At 41.0% G+C, this 18,240-nt stretch overlaps 1 protein-coding gene across 1 annotated transcript in view; it reads right to left on the bottom strand.

Moving 5' to 3' along the window:
* Positions 1 to 7,008: 7,008 nt before the first annotated feature.
* Positions 7,009 to 18,240, bottom strand: part of LOC126480873 (glutamate receptor 1-like) — a 377,262-nt gene continuing 366,030 nt past the window's right edge. Inside the window, exons 17-19 of the mRNA XM_050104251.1 lie at positions 15,771 to 15,908; positions 13,945 to 14,019; positions 7,009 to 7,871 (exon numbers count right to left, since the gene is read on the bottom strand). Coding sequence (XP_049960208.1) covers positions 7,797 to 7,871; positions 13,945 to 14,019; positions 15,771 to 15,908 — 288 coding nt within the window. The 3' untranslated portion in view covers positions 7,009 to 7,796. The remainder of the gene's footprint in view (positions 7,872 to 13,944; positions 14,020 to 15,770; positions 15,909 to 18,240) is intronic.

The raw sequence follows: 18,240 nt of genomic DNA, 5'->3' as shown, positions 1-18,240 counted from the left end.
AATGAGAATAGTACTCATTTACAGATAATATCAGCTGCAGTATTCTACTAGCAACTTGTAATTGAACCACATAGTCCAAATACACGGCAAAGTCGTTAATAAAAGTGGGATGTTGCAAACAGCATCACATATCACGACGTATGATACAGATCAACCAGGCACCGTATACTCGGGTTGGCATTCGTTTCCTTTGTCACCTCAACGAAATTTGCACGTAACACCTAACGTAGATCTCTTGCTACACTACAGGTGTGTTACCGCATATAGTTTTCTTGGCATTAACGAGAAAACTGTTGAATTATAATCTAACATAGACCTCAGGCTAGGTTACAGATCACCCTGTCACCACAGAAAGCTTTTCCGCTGTGATATTCGTTGGCTTCGCCAACTCACAATCAAACTGTTGCATTACACGCTAAACTAGACCTTGAGCTACGCTACAGATCCGTCTGTGACGACAGAAATCTTTCCGTTGTCAGAGTCGTTGGCTTCGACAACCCACAAACTAACTGTTGCTTTCCAATCAATCCAATGCCTTGGGCTACGTTACAGATCAGTGTGTCACCACATGAAGCTTTTCAGCTGGCAGGTTCGTTGGCTTCCCCAACATAAAAACCAACTGTTACATTACCTCAGGTTACGCTACAGATCAGTGTATCACCATAGACATATATTTCATTGGAGGATTCGTTGCCTTTGCCCACTTGCACCCAAATCGTCACATTTGATCCTAATTTAGACCTCCGGTGAAACTAGTCCATTTTCATGACATTGAGCTGGTCTATTAACACACGATGCAACCACTCTCGGAAATTCGAAACTTATTCAATAACTCTAAAAAATACATCTCTCTCTTCACACCACGTCCTCCTTGACATATACTCAATTGCTATCTACAAATTCACCAACACAGACGTCAAACGATTGCTAGCGTCAGCAAAATGCAAGAACCATCACACAGCAAATCACAGTTAGACAAAACTAGTATAGAAATGAAAATTACGGCAATATGGCACACACCTGTATTTACCAACAGCAGATTAGTATTGCCAACCGGTTGATGTCCAAGAAACCAATGTTGTCTATGAACAGTTAAAAAACCATCATAATGCTTCAAAAGCAAAAGTGAAACAAAATTAACGAAGCAAAAGTAATTGGCAAAAATTGAAATAAAAAAACGAAAAATGCTCCACCATTCAAAATCAGAAAGTTAACTCTCTTTATTTGGCACACTCATCCTTCCCATACCTTGCAAAAAAACTTCAAACAAGCACCGATTTTGTGGAACATATTTCTTCGAGACACACTCATTTAAATAACTACGTAGTACTCAAATTCTCCTGTCTTCCTTTACCCAAAAATACTTTTTATTCCACCGCCCCCCCCTCCCCCGCCCCAATACCCTTCTATTGTGTTCATACATGCCCCTGTTTTTTTTTGTCCCTAAATTCAAACGAATGATTCACAGCCAAAAGCATGCACCCAATTTCGTCTAACCTTAAAACTAGGCCACCCGTCTAATATTATGATTGACCCACTTGCCATATAACTTTTTACCAACTGAAACATAGTACCAGTTGCCCTACTTTTTTTTCAAATTTCTATTCATCAGTTTCTATAATATCCCCGGCCCACCCACCAGTTTTGCCACTTTTCATAACAAAATTCGCAGAAAATTCCCGGCAAAACGAATATCGATCTGCAACAGTCTTACTGTCTCATGAGCAGCAAGCCACATGCCATCTTTTGCACAGCGCCACGTAAACAAATCTCTTGTACATTTCTTCATAACCTTGGAAAATGTCATGTCGTTGCCACAAACACTTCACTTTCAATACCAAGAGATTAAATTGTACTGTCTGGCAAAACTGATGAGATGCATTGGTTCCCTCAAGTCATCAGCCAATTTCACAATAGTGAAACGAAAGTGAAGAGTATGTTGTTCCCCATTCCAACTGTTTTCCGCATCTTCAAAATCAGGAACAGAACTTGGCCCCACACTTGCCTCATATTTCGCGATGTTATTAATACTTGAAAAGCAATTTCAAATCCCGCGCAAAGATAACAAATTACTTTCTGTATAAGCCAAAGAGATAACGATCAATAGGATCTTGGAGGTAAAAAAAGAAAGGAGGTAGCATTAAGTCATGAACTTGAAGCCGAAGTCAGCCATCTTAACTAGCTCAAAACATTACCTCTACCACATTCATACGCCTTAGTTCACCGCGGTGACACTTCCTGTGACATCTCTCTGACTGTGTGGTGTTACTAGAATAAATACGCATTCAAGAACAGAAAAACGTTCGAAATTTCCTTCTTGACACTATGTTATTCATGTCAGCTGTATAATTCTTAGTATTTAAAACAATTTTTACGTGGATACGACAGAAGTAATAAACAAGAAGCACTCGTAAACAGTAGTTCACTAATGTTTTGGCCTACTTAAAATGCCGGCAGGCCCCGCTCACTCTGGCTTTAAAACAACGTACAGCGTAAGTCTGTAGTACCACCTACCTTCTTTTTTTACCCCCATAGATAGAATGTGAGGTTACACGGAAATTCAATTCAAAATACGCACCGAAACGTGACGTCACAGCAGCCATTACGTGACAGGTCCAAACTGACGCTACTATCGAATATTCCTCCAGAGCCCACATGTTTCCTATGCACTTTTCATAAGAAGTAATACATTTTTCTAATGATTATAGAAGAATTTTCAGAAGAACCTGTACTTTTGTTAGAAAACTAATTGCCTTTTAATAATGATAGGTCTCTTACAAACGGAGTGAAATGCGATTTGAAATTTTTGTTTCCCAATATATATAACCAGACAAAATAGGTCATCTTTTATTGTTGTGCCAGTGCAGTTCGTATACTCAATCGTAGCACAGTGCGGCCACATTTCTTTACCTTCTCGTCTCCCTTGTACTGGATCGGTAGAAGTCGCTGAAATTCGAGCTGCTAGCATGTTAATTCATCTCGCTGCCAACATGAGCGAACGAATGATGCTGTGCATAATAGGTATGTCACTGTAGTCGTCATGGTTTACTGCTGTTTCACTTCGGTGACATAATTTGCAGCATTTGTATATGACGTCGTATGTCATTGTGTACCCCGTAATCTGACCCAACTGTTAATCGTCCACTCTGAGAAGACCCTCAGAGCAGAGGGACATAGCGTTGGGCCAACTCCGGTTTCCGCAACCGAGCTGAAAATTTTCGTAAATCGAGTTAAGCTTGGAACACGCTGTATAGACGCCACTGTGACTGCATACCGCACTGCAGGCTGCAATTTTGGGTCTATTACTTTGAAATTTTGAAAAATAGCCTTGGGAACCACCCGAAACTTGCTGTATAGATTTTAACAGCCATGAGACATCGGACCGGCTAGGAGATAGGTGCTACTGCTGTTACCAGTGTGCCCTCCCCTTGAACCGCTAAGTATAGCCGCTGTCACAGTTAAAATTGTTGCTCAATCTGACCTCTGTTACTTCTTTGATCGTAAATAATCCTAGTAGATCGCTATAACGAGAATTTTATCTCAATGAACATAATATTGTGCTGTCTGCCCCCGGCAGCTGAGTGGTCAGCGCGACAGGGCCAGGGTTCGAACCCGGTTGGGACGGAGATTTTATGCGCTCAGGGACTGGGTGTTGTGTTGTCCCAATCACCATCATTTCACGCCCATCGACGCGCAAGTCGCCGAAGTGGCTTCACATCGAAAGACTTGCACCAGGCGAACGGTCTACCTGACGTGAGGCCCTAGCCCCACGACAATATTATGCAAACTTGTGCAGCTGTGCTGGACAAAAGTTGATTTGATCAGATCCCCATATTTACTGAACGTCAGTGTTTTCGTTCTAACAATGCACGTGGAAATATTCGTATGCCATTCTTGGCCAGGAGGCCCCATTCGGGGGAGTTCGGCCGCCGTATTGCAAGTCCTTTTTAGGTGACGCCACATCGGCGACTTGCGAGTCAATGATGATGAAGGACACACAACACCCAGTCCCCTACCGGAAATCGAACCCGGGCCCCCTGCTTGGTAGGTGGTAAAGCTACCGCTACGCTACGGAGGCGGACAACAGTGGATGTGTAAGCTGAACACTGTTAACTGTTGCCGCACTCACGAGCAATGCCATAAATTCCAGGAAACCTATGACGAAGGTTGTATTTCAGAAAGTGCAGCGTCTCTGCCGTATACTTGGATCGTCGTGTCCTCGCATTCAGACCTGATAACCAGCGTGGCTAGCTTATTGTTCTTTTTAACGGTACATCCGAACTAAATTACAACTTGGTATTTTTCACAGATGTAAAACATTTAATGATTAAATTAAAGTTAGAGCAAATGGGACAAATTAGGTATAAAAAGTATAATCTCTTTAATAAATCGAGTAAGCTTTCAGTGGTTGACAATTAATACGTTTAGGTTACATGGCACTGCTTTTCGTGCCTCTACCACTGTACCATTGCAACTAACTTCTATATTCTACCGTATTAGGAAAATAAAAAAACCCAGTAAAGTTGTTCTTAGCTCGAAGTTTGATTTGGCCATAACAGCGCACTACTACAAATGGTTCCACTAGACATGGGGTCCCGTTATCTTACCTGAAGTGATTTACCAAGCCAGTTATACTTTACAGTATTGACTCCGAAGTATTTTTCAGATTAGCAAATCTTTTACAGAGATGAAAAAGAGAAAAGCAACAGATAGAATTCTAGGACAGACTGGAGGCTGGACTTCTAGGATTTGAAGTCTGAATTTACCCACGGAGTCACCGAACTGCAGTAAAAACCGGCAGTTCGCTTGAAACTCAAAAGTCTCTTATTGTGAGTGCAGAAAATAAATTGTAGCTGATTGCCAATGCAGGGTGATTTTTAATAAGATTAAAAAACCCCGCAACGACGTAGACGACGCTGAGACAAGTATTTTAATGTCAGACATACTGAGCCGCAAATGTCGGGAAATACCCCAAAGTGGGAATGTTGAACTTGTTACGTCACCAGATGAAGTATCTCGCCGCACCTGCAGCTATTGGGTTTTCCGATCCTAACTTCGCCGATAAGGAGCAGTGCCACACATCGTTCTGGCAGGTTACTTTGTTTTTGAAGGCGTTTTGTAAATATGATACGCTGTAAACGCGAAAGCTACAAAATCATTATCACTATAACCAAGCAGAAGTTGTTCTTATTGTGTGTTTCTTTCCTTTTGTCCCCTTTCTGGTTACTGACTTTATTTAGTGAAGAACACGTAGGTCATTTACTAGTAGTGATGTTATTTGGAGGCTTACACTTATTTACTCGTGACGAAATATGGTAGGATTTTGTTGTCTGTACTTTGCAACTAACCAGTGCATACGCGAGACCTGTAAATAAAGTAATGAATATTACCGCAATGTAAAAACGTAATTGTCTAACGCAGACGTAAGACTCAATACCTGTGCCCCATGCGCTGAAGTGACGTACGTAGACCAGGAGCCACAACGACTTGGGTTGAGATGAATAGGTGCGACAAACCTGTAGGTTCCAACGCTCCACACTCGGCGAGGTGCGTCATCTGTTGACGTCATATGTTCAACATTTGTCATCCACTTTTGGGGATTTCCCGAAATTTGCGACCCCATGTGTCTCAAATTACTTGTCTCAGCATCATATATGTAGCGTTTTGAGTTTATAAACGTTAATAAGAATCACCCTGTATACACCTAATTTCGTGATCGGAGACTCTTATCTAAATGGTTACTGTATGGCGCGAAATGTTTTCTAAGACATCTAATGAAAAATAAAAAAGAGAAAGAAACATTTAGTTGGCAGCAACGCCTTTCACTTTAGGTGAAAAATGAATATGAGCGAACAGCTATCATAAATTCGTAGCCGAATCAACATATTCTTGTAAACAATTGTCGTTTTTTGTGACTTCATTTCCTTGATGCTGTTTCGGTTCATATAATAATTACTAGCATCATTAAAAGAGTATTTGGAAGCGAGAAAGGGATCAACAGAAATATTACCTTGAATGGAGAACCTCTCAAAGTGGCAGAAAGTTTCACTTATTTAGGGAGTGAAATATCTAGGAATGGAAGAATAACCGACGAAATTAGTAGAAGGTTACAGAAGGGAGGCAATTTCTACCAAACAATAAAACAACTGATTTGGAATAAGGAAGTTTCAGAAAAAGCAAAACTCCTTATGTATAAGAATTATTACTTCCCTATTGTCACCTATGGTGGAGAAACATGGACAATGACAGAAAGGGACTGGAGCAGATTGCAAGCAGGAGAAATGAGATTTCTCAGAGCGGTTAAGGGAAAAACAAGAATGGACAGAGTAAGGAATGTAGAGATTAGAAAGGACCTTAACCAAGAAAGTATGAGAGAAGAAATTGAAAAAAAAAAAGAGATTAAGATGGTATGGGCATGTTAAGAGGATGCATGGACAGAGACTCCCCAAAATTATGGAAGAACTAAAGATGGATGGGAAAAGACGTAGAGGGCGGCCAAGAACACGGTGGAAAATGGGAGTGAGAATATCTGTGGAAAGGAGAGGTGTGACCTGGCAGCAAGTGGAGGAAGAAAAGTGGTGGGAGGTCAAGGCCAAATGGAGAGGACTCGTCAGCACCCAGACCCGGCAGTAGCTGGAGCGGGATCCGGATATAGATAGATTAAAAGAGTACGCTCCTCTGTGTGGATAGTATTTTGGTTTATACTGAAAATAGTAGGCTGTTTAATAGTACAAGGGAGACACTACGATGTTCTGTTATGAAAATAGCTGCTGTAATGAGAATTAGAATCAGATCGTAGACACATTAAGTCATCTGTAAATGTTTAATAAATATGTAACTGGGCTGAATAATTCGTTTTTAAGACTATTGCAGGAAAGAAAGAAACTGTACACAAACAATTCAATTTATTCAAAATACATAATACACTCTGTGACGAGTTTCAAAAACATTTCCTTTTGCTACTATTAACTGTAAGCAAACATGTATTTCTGAATGTTTTTTATTGCGTTTAAAGAACAAGTACGGGGATTTCAGTGGTAAAAGGTGATATTTGTGCCAGATGAACATAGTGCAGATTTATCAACGATGTTTATACAAATGAAATAATTATACATATTTAGTGTATATACATTGCATGTTATTACTGTGTGTTTCTCTGAAGTTTGATAAAAAATTTAGCATTGGATCTGCAATCTGTGAAAAGAGAGCGTCTTTATCCCATAGACATATCTTTACCCGTGACAAAGCACTATGAGTTTCTTTTAGAATTTAAGTTACCGTCTTCCATATTTAATAGTTTATTATTAATATTAACATCATTCATCAACAGAAATTACAGTCCTTCATAGTACTCGATTTATGAAGACTGTTCAAATCCAGAATGAGATTTTCACTCTGCAGCGGAGTGTGCGCTGATATGAAACTTCCTGGCAGATTAAAACTGTGTGCTGGACCGAGCACTTGCCCGCGAAAGGCAAAGTTCCCGAGTTCGAGTCTCGGTCCGGCACACAGTTTTAATCTTCCAGGCAGTTTCACTGTTCAAATCACTGGAATAAGAAAAGGAAATTATGTGTAACTGAAGAAAAATATAATCCCGCTGTATGTAACAAATAGTTCTTCTTACGTATAAAATCTTATGAAAATTACTGCATTAACATTTGTACTGCTTGTGTGAAGTTTCCTACTTCACATTCACTTTACGGGAAACTTCGTCAACGCACGAATTATCTTCGTGCATTATTGCACTCCTAGACGTCACGTGATGTATCCTATAACACTTCTCGAATACGCTCTCTTCAGACTTGAGTGTGCGTGTTGCAGTGAGGTTGGTCCATCTTTGTGTTGTTGATTCGGTGAGCTGGGGCATAGTACTGTAAACATAAGAGAACATATCACTACACGAATCCACAGTCACAGCTCATTGCTTTAAACAGTTTTTTTCATTAACATTTAACGCAAAAGGTAACAAGCCATTTAATGGGGTGTGGGATTTACAAGACTTTTATGGGCAACCAATGATTTTTCAGAAGTTCAGTGCTCAAACAATTGTTACAACTGAACTGACTTTGATCTGTAAAGTCTTTTTCCTTATTGTGATCTAAGCCAGTCCAACTGATAACTTCTGCACTTAACTCTTTAAGTGATACTAGTAAATATAGATATTAATGGTCTTAAATGCAATATACGACTTTATGCATTACAAAAAATATATTGTATTGTATTAATATATTCACAATAGTTTCTCTGATAAGTGTGATTACCATTTTTACGTTTGTAAGTCGGTAGCCTTGAGCTATCAACGAACAATGGTATGAATGTTTTATCAGTGGTCTTTGAAGCACTCTACTTCAGATCTGGTTTCATGTTCAGCTAGCGTATTATGTCACCAGTGGATTCACTCGTCTGATAGCTTTTGATATAAACGAAGGTTATTTCAGTTCAGTAACATATCCTGTATTATGAAGTATGAAATCTCTACGGGAGTTATTTGTGAATCATATTTACAGCTAGTTTTCTTCCGAGCCGTACAAGTAAGCAAATAAATTGGTGAATTCAGTTCCTAGTTACATACAATTTTACTGATTATATGCAGTGAAATGCTTCTTCTAATGAAGAATGAACGTTGCAGATAATATTGTTTCACAAATTATCTCAACTGTTTTGGCCGCTGAGATACGAAAAATTGTTACCGCTGACAGTGCACATGTTTATGTGGCAGTCAAATGAAAATGAAGCAAACGTAGAAAAGTAAGTAAACTATTATTTCAAAAGCAATCGCCGTAACTGTTAATACATTTTTTCCACTGAGAGATATGACGGTCAGAGCCCACATGGAAAAATGTTTTGCGGTTGCCTACGAAACCATGACTGTGCTAGGCATATACTTCTCCCACCGAAGAAAATCGACGGCCATGAATATCTTTCTCCAGTGTTCCAAAACTTAGAAATTGCACAGGGTGGGTACATAAGTTGCCAAGATTGTTTCGACTACGCTGCAAAATTTTCGTTGGTAAGCTCTTGCACTTCCTTCATGTAGGTCAGCTCTCTCCCCAAGCGATTTCCATATTTTTGGAGTCCTGAAGAAAGAAGGTCGTTGCCATCGATTTCCTTCGGACGAAGTGGTGCATGCCTGGGTACAAACATGGTTACCTAGGCAACCGCAAACATTTTTCCATGAATGGCAGTCTTATCTCACAGTGGGATAAATGTAGTAACAGTTAATAATAAATACACTCCTGGAAATGGAAAAAAGAACACATTGACACCGGTGTGTCAGACCCACCATACTTGCTCCGGACACTGCGAGAGGGCTGTACAAGCAATGATCACACGCACGGCACAGCGGACACACCAGGAACCGCGGTGTTGGCCGTCGAATGGCGCTAGCTGCGCAGAATTTGTGCACCGCCGCCGTCAGTGTCAGCCAGTTTGCCGTGGCATACGGAGCTCCATCGCAGTCTTTAACACTGGTAGCATGCCGCGACAGCGTGGACGTGAACCGTATGTGCAGTTGACGGACTTTGAGCGAGGGCATATAGTGGGCATGCGGGAAGCCGGGTGGACGTACCGCCGAATTGCTCAACACGTGGGGCGTGAGGTCTCCACAGTACATCGATGTTGTCGCCAGTGGTCGGCGGAAGGTGCACGTGCCCGTCGACCTGGGACCGGACCGCAGCGACGCACGGATGCACGCCAAGACCGTAGGATCCTACGCAGTGCCGTAGGGGACCGCACCGCCACTTCCCAGCAAATTAGGGACACTGTTGCTCCTGGGGTATCGGCGAGGACCATTCGCAACCGTCTCCATGAAGCTGGGCTACGGTCCCGCACACCGTTAGGCCGTCTTCCGCTCACGCCCCAACATCGTGCAGCCCGCCTCCAGTGGTGTCGTGACAGGCGTGAATGGAGGGACGAATGGAGACGTGTCGTCTTCAGCGATGAGAGTCGCTTCTGCCTTGGTGCCAATGATGGTCGTATGCGTGTTTGGCGCCGTGCAGGTGAGCGCCACAATCAGGACTGCATACGACCGAGGCACACAGGGCCAACACCCGGCATCATGGTGTGGGGAGCGATCTCCTACACTGGCCGTACACCACTGGTGATCGTCGAGGGGACACTAAATAGTGCACGGTACATCCAAACCGTCATCGAACCCATCGTTCTACCATTCCTAGACCGGCAAGGGAACTTGCTGTTCCAACAGGACAATGCACGTCCGCATGTATCCCGTGCCACCCAACGTGCTCTAGAAGGTGTAAGTCAACTACCCTGGCCAGCAAGATCTCCGGATCTGTCCCCCATTGAGCATGTTTGGGACTGGATGAAGCGTCGTCTCACGCGGTCTGCACGTCCAGCACGAACGCTGGTCCAACTGAGGCGCCAGGTGGAAATGGAATGGCAAGCCGTTCCACAGGACTAAATCCAGCATCTCTACGATCGTCTCCATGGGAGAATAGCAGCCTGCATTGCTGCGAAAGGTGGATATACACTGTACTAGTGCCGACATTGTGCATGCTCTGTTGCCTGTGTCTATGTGCCTGTGGTTCTGTCAGTGTGATCATGTGATGTATCTGACCCCAGGAATGTGTCAATAAAGTTTCCCCTTCCTGGGACAATGAATTCACGGTGTTCTTATTTCAATTTCCAGGAGTGTAGTTTACTTGATTTTTTTACATGTGTCTCGTATGACTGCCCCGTATGTGATCATTATTGAAAGTATGCAACATGATGCAAAGAGCTTATACACATACTTGAATTTTTTAGGCTCTTTTGGTTCGTTTTTACAGTTGTAGGGCTCATACCTACAGTCGTGAATATTTCTTTTAGATCTATAAGAATGACTTCATCCAGGTGGTACAGTTCCATGTCAGATGAAGTTCTGCGCGATCGTGTAATGAACTGATGGGAATAGGTTACAGAAAAGCACACAGAAAGTTTACAGGTTGGAGGAGACTGATCCAGATGATGTGATTACTATTTCTATAGTTTCAAATCCTACTACAGAAATTGATGGTAGTCTGGGTAACAATGCGTCATACGGAACAGTGGGTGAAATGTCTATTAAGAGATGAAACAGATAAGGTAGACTTATTCTGTGTTTGAAAAAACGTTTCATAAAAGTTTTGGAACTGACTCTGATACTGAAGCGGCTGCAAAGGTAGATTTATATGCTTTCCTAAAGTTGGTTTTGAACCCTGGCCTTAGGGATATCCTCCTCCGATGACATACGTCTACTAACAGAAGTTGCGATTGCTAATTTCCTGCAGTTTTTTCATACTTTTTCAGCACCATCCCACAATTCATGGTGGACTTAGAAATACATAATAAATTGTGCAAAAAGTATGTAATGTCGTGTACTTAATTGTTAAGCGGGATAGAATATTTTGTCACTTCAAGGATTAATGAAAATACTTAAGTGTGACCTTTGGTCTGTCAATAATTTCTTTGCAAAGAAACAAAACCGCTTTGACGCGACTATAGACTCGGTGTTCCTCATGTACGACATTCCAAACGAAAACATTTCTGCAATAAGGTCACTGTAGTGCTTTCAGAGAAATGAAATAAAGAGTAGTTTGATTTCATATCCAATTACAGCCAGGTTCGAGGAGCAGGATCCTTTAACGCGAAAGCTAAAATCACATTTCAGTGTGATGGTTCAAAATTTCAAGTAATATGTTTCAAAATTTCAATGAAGTTGCTAGCAATTTCTGAATAGGGTTCAAAATTTCACAGAATTTCATTCAAAATTTCAATGAACTTACTAATACTTGAGAGTTAATCAAATGTTAGTGTGTGAAACTAGGGAAAACACTAAGCACTTTAATACCGATCCAAGCCACTGAGCTGGGCGTTTAGTCTGAGGAAAATGAATTATGATATTTGACGATTTGTGCAAATTCAGTCAACTTGCTTGGAATAGTGGGGAAAAAATCTTGTGATTTCGTGCAATGACAAGCACCAGTTCCAGGTGTCGGATAACATTCTATGACAGTACTAGCAGTTAAATTTCCCTGAGCGTGCACACCCAGTTCGGAAGATATAATAACAGTAATGTACAATCGAAACGTTGTGAGAAGTCAACTTTTTATTGCAACGCATACGCTGATCATAAACACACAGCATGTGTAGAGCACAAGACTTGAAAAATAGTAAGCGACTTTTCGATGTGCATAAACGCATTTTCTTAAGCTACGTAATAGGGAAACTCTACCAGGCACACGTTCGAAAACAGACCCAGGCATTATGAAGAAAACGAATGTACAAGCAGAGCTCAGGACATCAGGATCTATTGTATCGTGTGCCTCAGTAGTGTCTGTGAAGGCAGAAGTACGGTAGGAGATAAGGCTTAGCGTCGGATCAATGGAAATATTGGATAAGTCAGTAGAGCGAATGTAGAAGTGAGCGGTTCTAGGCGCTACAGTCTGGAGCCGTGCGACCGCTACGGTCGCAGGTTCGAATCCTGCCTCGGGCATGGATGTGTGTGATGTCTTTAGGTTAGTTAGGTTTAAGTAGTTCTAAGGTCTAGGGGACTGATGACCTCAGAAGTTTAGTCCCATAGTGCTCAGAGCCATTGTAAAAGTGAGCTCAAGACTCTGTTTAGCATACGCTTTTGTGACAAAGTTCGTTCTACGAGGGCAAATCAAAAAGTAAAAGTATTTTTTTTTTAAAAAGAAACATTTCATTGGAAACCAAAATTGCAGGAAATATCAGTTCTCTTAACAAATTCTTTCAGCCTTTATACACTTGGTCCATCTCATAGCAAACTTCCTAATTTCCTCGTGGAAGAAGCTTTGTGGTTTCAGTGGCGTCCGCAAAAGGTGACAGTGACTTTGAGTTAGGTCAGGACTGTACATGGTGTAAACTAGCAGCTCAAAGCCAAGATTCTGAATGCACAAGATTGTTTTCCATGCTCTTCGAAGGTGGGCATTACCCTTTTTATTTATTTATTTATTTTAGATTTTGGGTTTCTGATCTCGCATACCTAACAGTAGCTGTCACTATTCGGTGTTTGAGCTTTAGGAATATAATGAATCAGCAGCGGACATTTAATATCCTGAAACACTGTTATCAACTTTCCTGCAGAAGCTTGGCTTTCGAGCTTATTCACTGTAGGCAAAGATTGATGTTTCCACGCCATGCTCTGTTACTTACTCTGTGGTTCATAATAACGGATCCACAACCAATCAGTGGCTACTATGCGATTGAGAATGTTTTCTTCTTACTCTTCAAAACGAATTAAATGTGATTTCTACATTTCCAAATGCTGGTGTTCGTGTTTCTCTTTTTGTAAGTTGACGTGGTGCCCAATAGGCATAAACTTTGTGGTAATTTATACATGGACATCTGAAAATACTGAGCCCCGACTAATGTTCCACTCATGCGCAGTATCATTAATTCTGCCACGACGATCATCATGATGTAACTGTCTGTTTTCGAAGTGGACGGCCTATCCAAACGTTCTTCACGCAGAAAGACGCGCTTTCACTTTTAAAGTGATTGATATTCTCGCAATTTTTTTTTTATCTAGGAGAGCTATGTTTGTACTTCTTCTACACTCTGCGAATATTCTCATCAGTTTTCGTCCCTACAGAGTGCAAAAATGGAGTCACTTGCCTAATTTCTCCCTTGATGCGTACGGAAAATGAGCTACTCACAGTAAAATACTTCGAAATCACTTCGAAATAGAACTATTCACTGAACCAACACAGTTAACGCACGAGAACGACAGTAAGGTTAGAGCATGTCAGAGTTATTTTAGTGCTGTCATCCTATGATGTAGAAATAAACCACCTTTACTTATTGACTTGCCCCCTTAGCACGATCCGTTTGCACAATGTGAAACTAAACGATATTCGTTTTTATACTACTCTTGAGATTTCTTTTGTATTTAAGTCTACCGTAAAGCTTCAAGAGGAGCTTTTTTTAGTATTTAGAATAACTTACCCTTCCTCCGTCGAAATCCATTCCTCCGCCTATAGTTAACCGAGCTTTTGCCTTTATGGCATCAGAGAGTGACATCTGTAAACGGAACGGAAACTGCATTAGCTACAAACGAGAAGACATGATGTTAAAAAGAGTATTAATAAAATGAACGGGAAATTAGGTCAGTTTACTAATTTAACACTTAACAAAAAACTTTATTAAAAAGGACCACTTTTAATAGACTTAAATAAAATGACACTGTGAATAATTGCTGCTCCACAGGATCGTTTCTGGACCAAAAAAGTTTAAGCTGTACACAAAATTTCAGTGCTCATATCTAATTCCTCCACAGACTTATAGTCTGTTCAGTAAGATCGTGGTGGGGTCAATCAGCAGGAAAATGAATTTGATAACAAACTAAAAAATGTACATACATCATATATGAACAGCATTTTTGAATGCTGTTATAATTAATAATACATTCTGTCACCCACACCGTCGATAATTGCTTCACACCTCCGAGACATGCTTGAAACCAAGGACAAATGCTCCTTTTTATGGACTGTGAAAGAACTAAGGCGACACCTTTTACCATCTGTGTGTAATGTTGACCATGCTCCTACTTGACACACTGTAAGTAGTTGCAGAGATGCAAAAAATAGATTAATTAAATGGATTTAACTAAGTGAAAAAGACCCAAGATAGGAGGACGGGCAGCATCGGTGATAAATTTTGAATCTGTATACTGCAGATCGATTTCAGATACGGGTTGGCTATCTTCAGTGCAGTTATATTTAAGATATTACGACTCGTCAATAAAATAGCTCATGGTACCAAACTGCCATTACAAATAAGAAACAGTTGACAGTTTAACTATTTGTTATTTGTGATGTAAGTGAAGAATAATGTGCGATTTAATTTACCATGAGCCATCATGACTTGAATATAGTTGGACTGAACATAGGTTGACAGCAGCTGAAATCGACCTGCAATAAACAGATAAAAAATTTACTATCATTGCAGCCCTTTCTCCTGTCTTGCATCTCATTAATACGGCCGTGGAGCTTGCTGTTCTTGACGGAAAAGAACCTAAGTGAAAAAGATTGACTTCGGCACCGGACAACGGTAAATATTGCCAAAAGAATTGTTTTACGAGGCAGGAACTCGCCCCTACGATTGATGAGCGCTGGTACTATTGAAGCAGCATGGCATGATGTACCCATATCAACCACCTAAGCTCAGTTCGGGTTAGAGCCACTGTTGCTGCCACAGGTCTCTAAATACTAAATTTCGCATTTCAATATAGTTTAAGGAATACGTGATTACTTTTGCAGGTGATATAGGCATCACCTTGAAATTCAATCGTGTGTTCTTCCCACTGAGCTGAATGTGAAATGCACGTAAAATTTCGGTATGTACTATGCTTCGTTCTTCACGTTATTTCCTAAATTACAGGCGCCTTTAGGAACTCCTAATTGAAAGTAAAAGTTCTCTAATTATTCGGCACAAAACGCTCTTGCTGCTATTTTTATTTATACAGTACAGATTTTTTGCAGTCCTCGAGGTGCTGAGATTTACAAGCACAACAACAAATTGAGGAGTAGAACGGCGTTCAGTTCATGTTCGCTAATTATAACACGTGATTTCTTATAAAGCCTACAACTACAACAGAGATCGGTAAACAAGCAAATTCATCTGACAGGTGCCCACAACGGATATATGCGTTGTGTCCCACAGTTTTATTGAATAAACAGTAATTATTCTTACAGAACGTTTGTTCGTGCAGACCGCAAGGAGAATATAGTTATGCCAGCACACACAGTGTTTTTGTTCATATGCCAACATACCTTTGTTTTGCTTGCTTCCATGTGAGACTTGTAACAAAATTCCAGCAAGGCTACCGCCATCGCCAGTAAGAGGCCGCCTATAAGTATGTAGAAAATGCCTGCGACGTTGCTCAGCGAAAGTTCGTTTCGGGATGCATCCTGTGAAGAAACCAAGAGTCACAAATCAAATCAAATTGTTTTGAGCTTTCTGGAATGCGTGTTCATGATAAGATATATGCCCATGCTGTTATTTGGGTTGATAGAATTCTTATACGTCTACCGCTAGGCGTGTATATCGCAACTCATTGCCAGTTCAGTGCCACGTGTGTTGTCGAGCTGACTTGTTCTGTTCATCTGCAGTGATTGTTTTTGTTCTTGTTTCGTTTTTTATAATGACAAGTAAGTGAACAGCGTGCAGCTGTGAAATTTTGTTTTCTGCTCGGTAGTAATGCTGCTGGAACTGTTTTAGTGTTGAAACGGCTGACCACGATGATACTTCTGGAAAAAATCAAGTATACGAGTGCTTTGCTCGATTTAAAAATGGTGACATGTCGATTGATAACAAACCTCGTTCTGGAAGCACATCAACTGCCCGAATCGACCCAAATATTGAAAAAAAAATTGAGAGTTCGTGCTCACAGACTGTCGACAGACAATTGATCAACTGTCAGAGATTAGCGGGTTATCTTGGAGCTCGGTTTAGCCCGATTTGTGGCAGACAGGAGACTGGTTCTTCCACCACGACAACGCACCTACACACAGCCATTTCTGTTAGACAGTTTTTGGCTAAAATTGCATGGTTCCGCTGCCCCCAAGCACCTTACTCGCCTGATGTATCTCTGTACGACTTCTTCTTATTTCCATGCATGAAAAGGGGCATGAAAGGATGCCGATTGGACAACATTGAAAAAGTCAAGGAAAAAACCAGGGAGGTCCTGTCAGCCATTTCTAAAGATGACTATAAAAAAAATGTTTCGGATAGTGGAAGCACCAGTGGGACAAATGTGTTAGTTGTAGTATAGGGTATTTTGAAGGTGAAGAGGCTGTTTTATAAACAATTTGAAAATATATAACTTTTTACGAAAAGTAATTCCGTTTTTTTTGGTACCCCGTCGTGTAAGAGGCGGTCAACTAAAACGAGAAACACGGAAAAAGTAAGTAAACTGTTTATTATTTCACAACTAATCGCCATAACTCTTAATACGTTTATCCCATTGTTGGACAAGCAGGTCACTGCCTTCATGGAAACATGTTTGCAGTTGACTACTGAACCATAACTGTACCCAGACGTGTACCTCTTCTACTGAAGCAAATCAACCACCAGGAATGTCTATCTCCAGGGCTCCAGAAATACGAAAATGTCAAGTGGTGGGCCCACAAAATAATGCCAAGAACGTTTCGACTACGCTGCAGGAGTTTTGCTGGGAAGCCCTTAGACATCCTCCACACAGTCCTGATCTCTCCCGATGCGAGTCCCATATTTTTGAATCCCTGAAGCAAGACATTGGTGACAGTCGATCTACTTCGGACGAAGGGATGCACGCCTCGGTACAATTATGGTTCCGTGGTCCACTGCAAACAGACATTTTAAACAGACATTCCTTACAGACATTGACGGTCTTGTTTCACATTAAGATAGATGTATTAATAGTCGTGGCGATTACTTTTGATATAACAAATAGTTTACTTGTTTTTTTGCCATCCGTCCCGTTTTCATTGGCTGCCCCTTATAAAATTCTCAGTTTGATTCGTCACAACAGCGTGTGAAAAATAAACACATCTGGTAGTTCGGTTTACTGCAGTGACTGCAAAGCCACATAACTATGGATGATACATTACAGACACTTAAATAGATATCCTTCGATATACTCACCTTGCAAGTTCCTTTTCCGTCAGTCTGTTTCGAAGCTGAGGTTACTATATGTCTCACATTCACCATTAAACATTAAATTTCGTTTGTTCACTTTTCCACAACATGACTACTTAGAAGTATGTGTTCAAGTGTTTTCTTTATAATATTTCAGTAACTTCCATAAAATATTCGGTGCTCTAACTTCACGGCTATTCGACATGATTGACATTTGGGGACTGATTGTCTAACGAGCTCAGGCTGGAATAAATATGACGCATAAGCTGATCCAGTATCTCATTTATATCCTAACATCTTTATCTTTTTTGCGGCCGAATTCAAATATGTTTATGAGCATTGTGGTCATACACTGATGTACAAAAACATTTTGACCACCTGCTTAATAGCTGGTTTGTACGTCTTTGCAACGAAGAATGGTTCAAATGCCTCTGAGCACTATGGGACTCAACTGCTGAGGTCATTAGTCCCCTAGAACTTAGAACTACTTAAACCTAACTAACCTAAGGACATCACAAACATCCATGCCCGAGGCAGGATTCGAACCTGCGACCGTAGCGGTCTTGCGGTTCCAGACTGCAGCGCCTTTAACCACACGGCCACTTCGGCCGGCTGCAACGAAGA

The sequence above is a fragment of the Schistocerca serialis genome, chromosome 5 (assembly GCF_023864345.2).
Source record: "Schistocerca serialis cubense isolate TAMUIC-IGC-003099 chromosome 5, iqSchSeri2.2, whole genome shotgun sequence".
Classification (NCBI taxonomy): domain Eukaryota; kingdom Metazoa; phylum Arthropoda; class Insecta; order Orthoptera; family Acrididae; genus Schistocerca; species Schistocerca serialis.
This window is presented reverse-complemented; position numbering and strand designations above follow the sequence as displayed.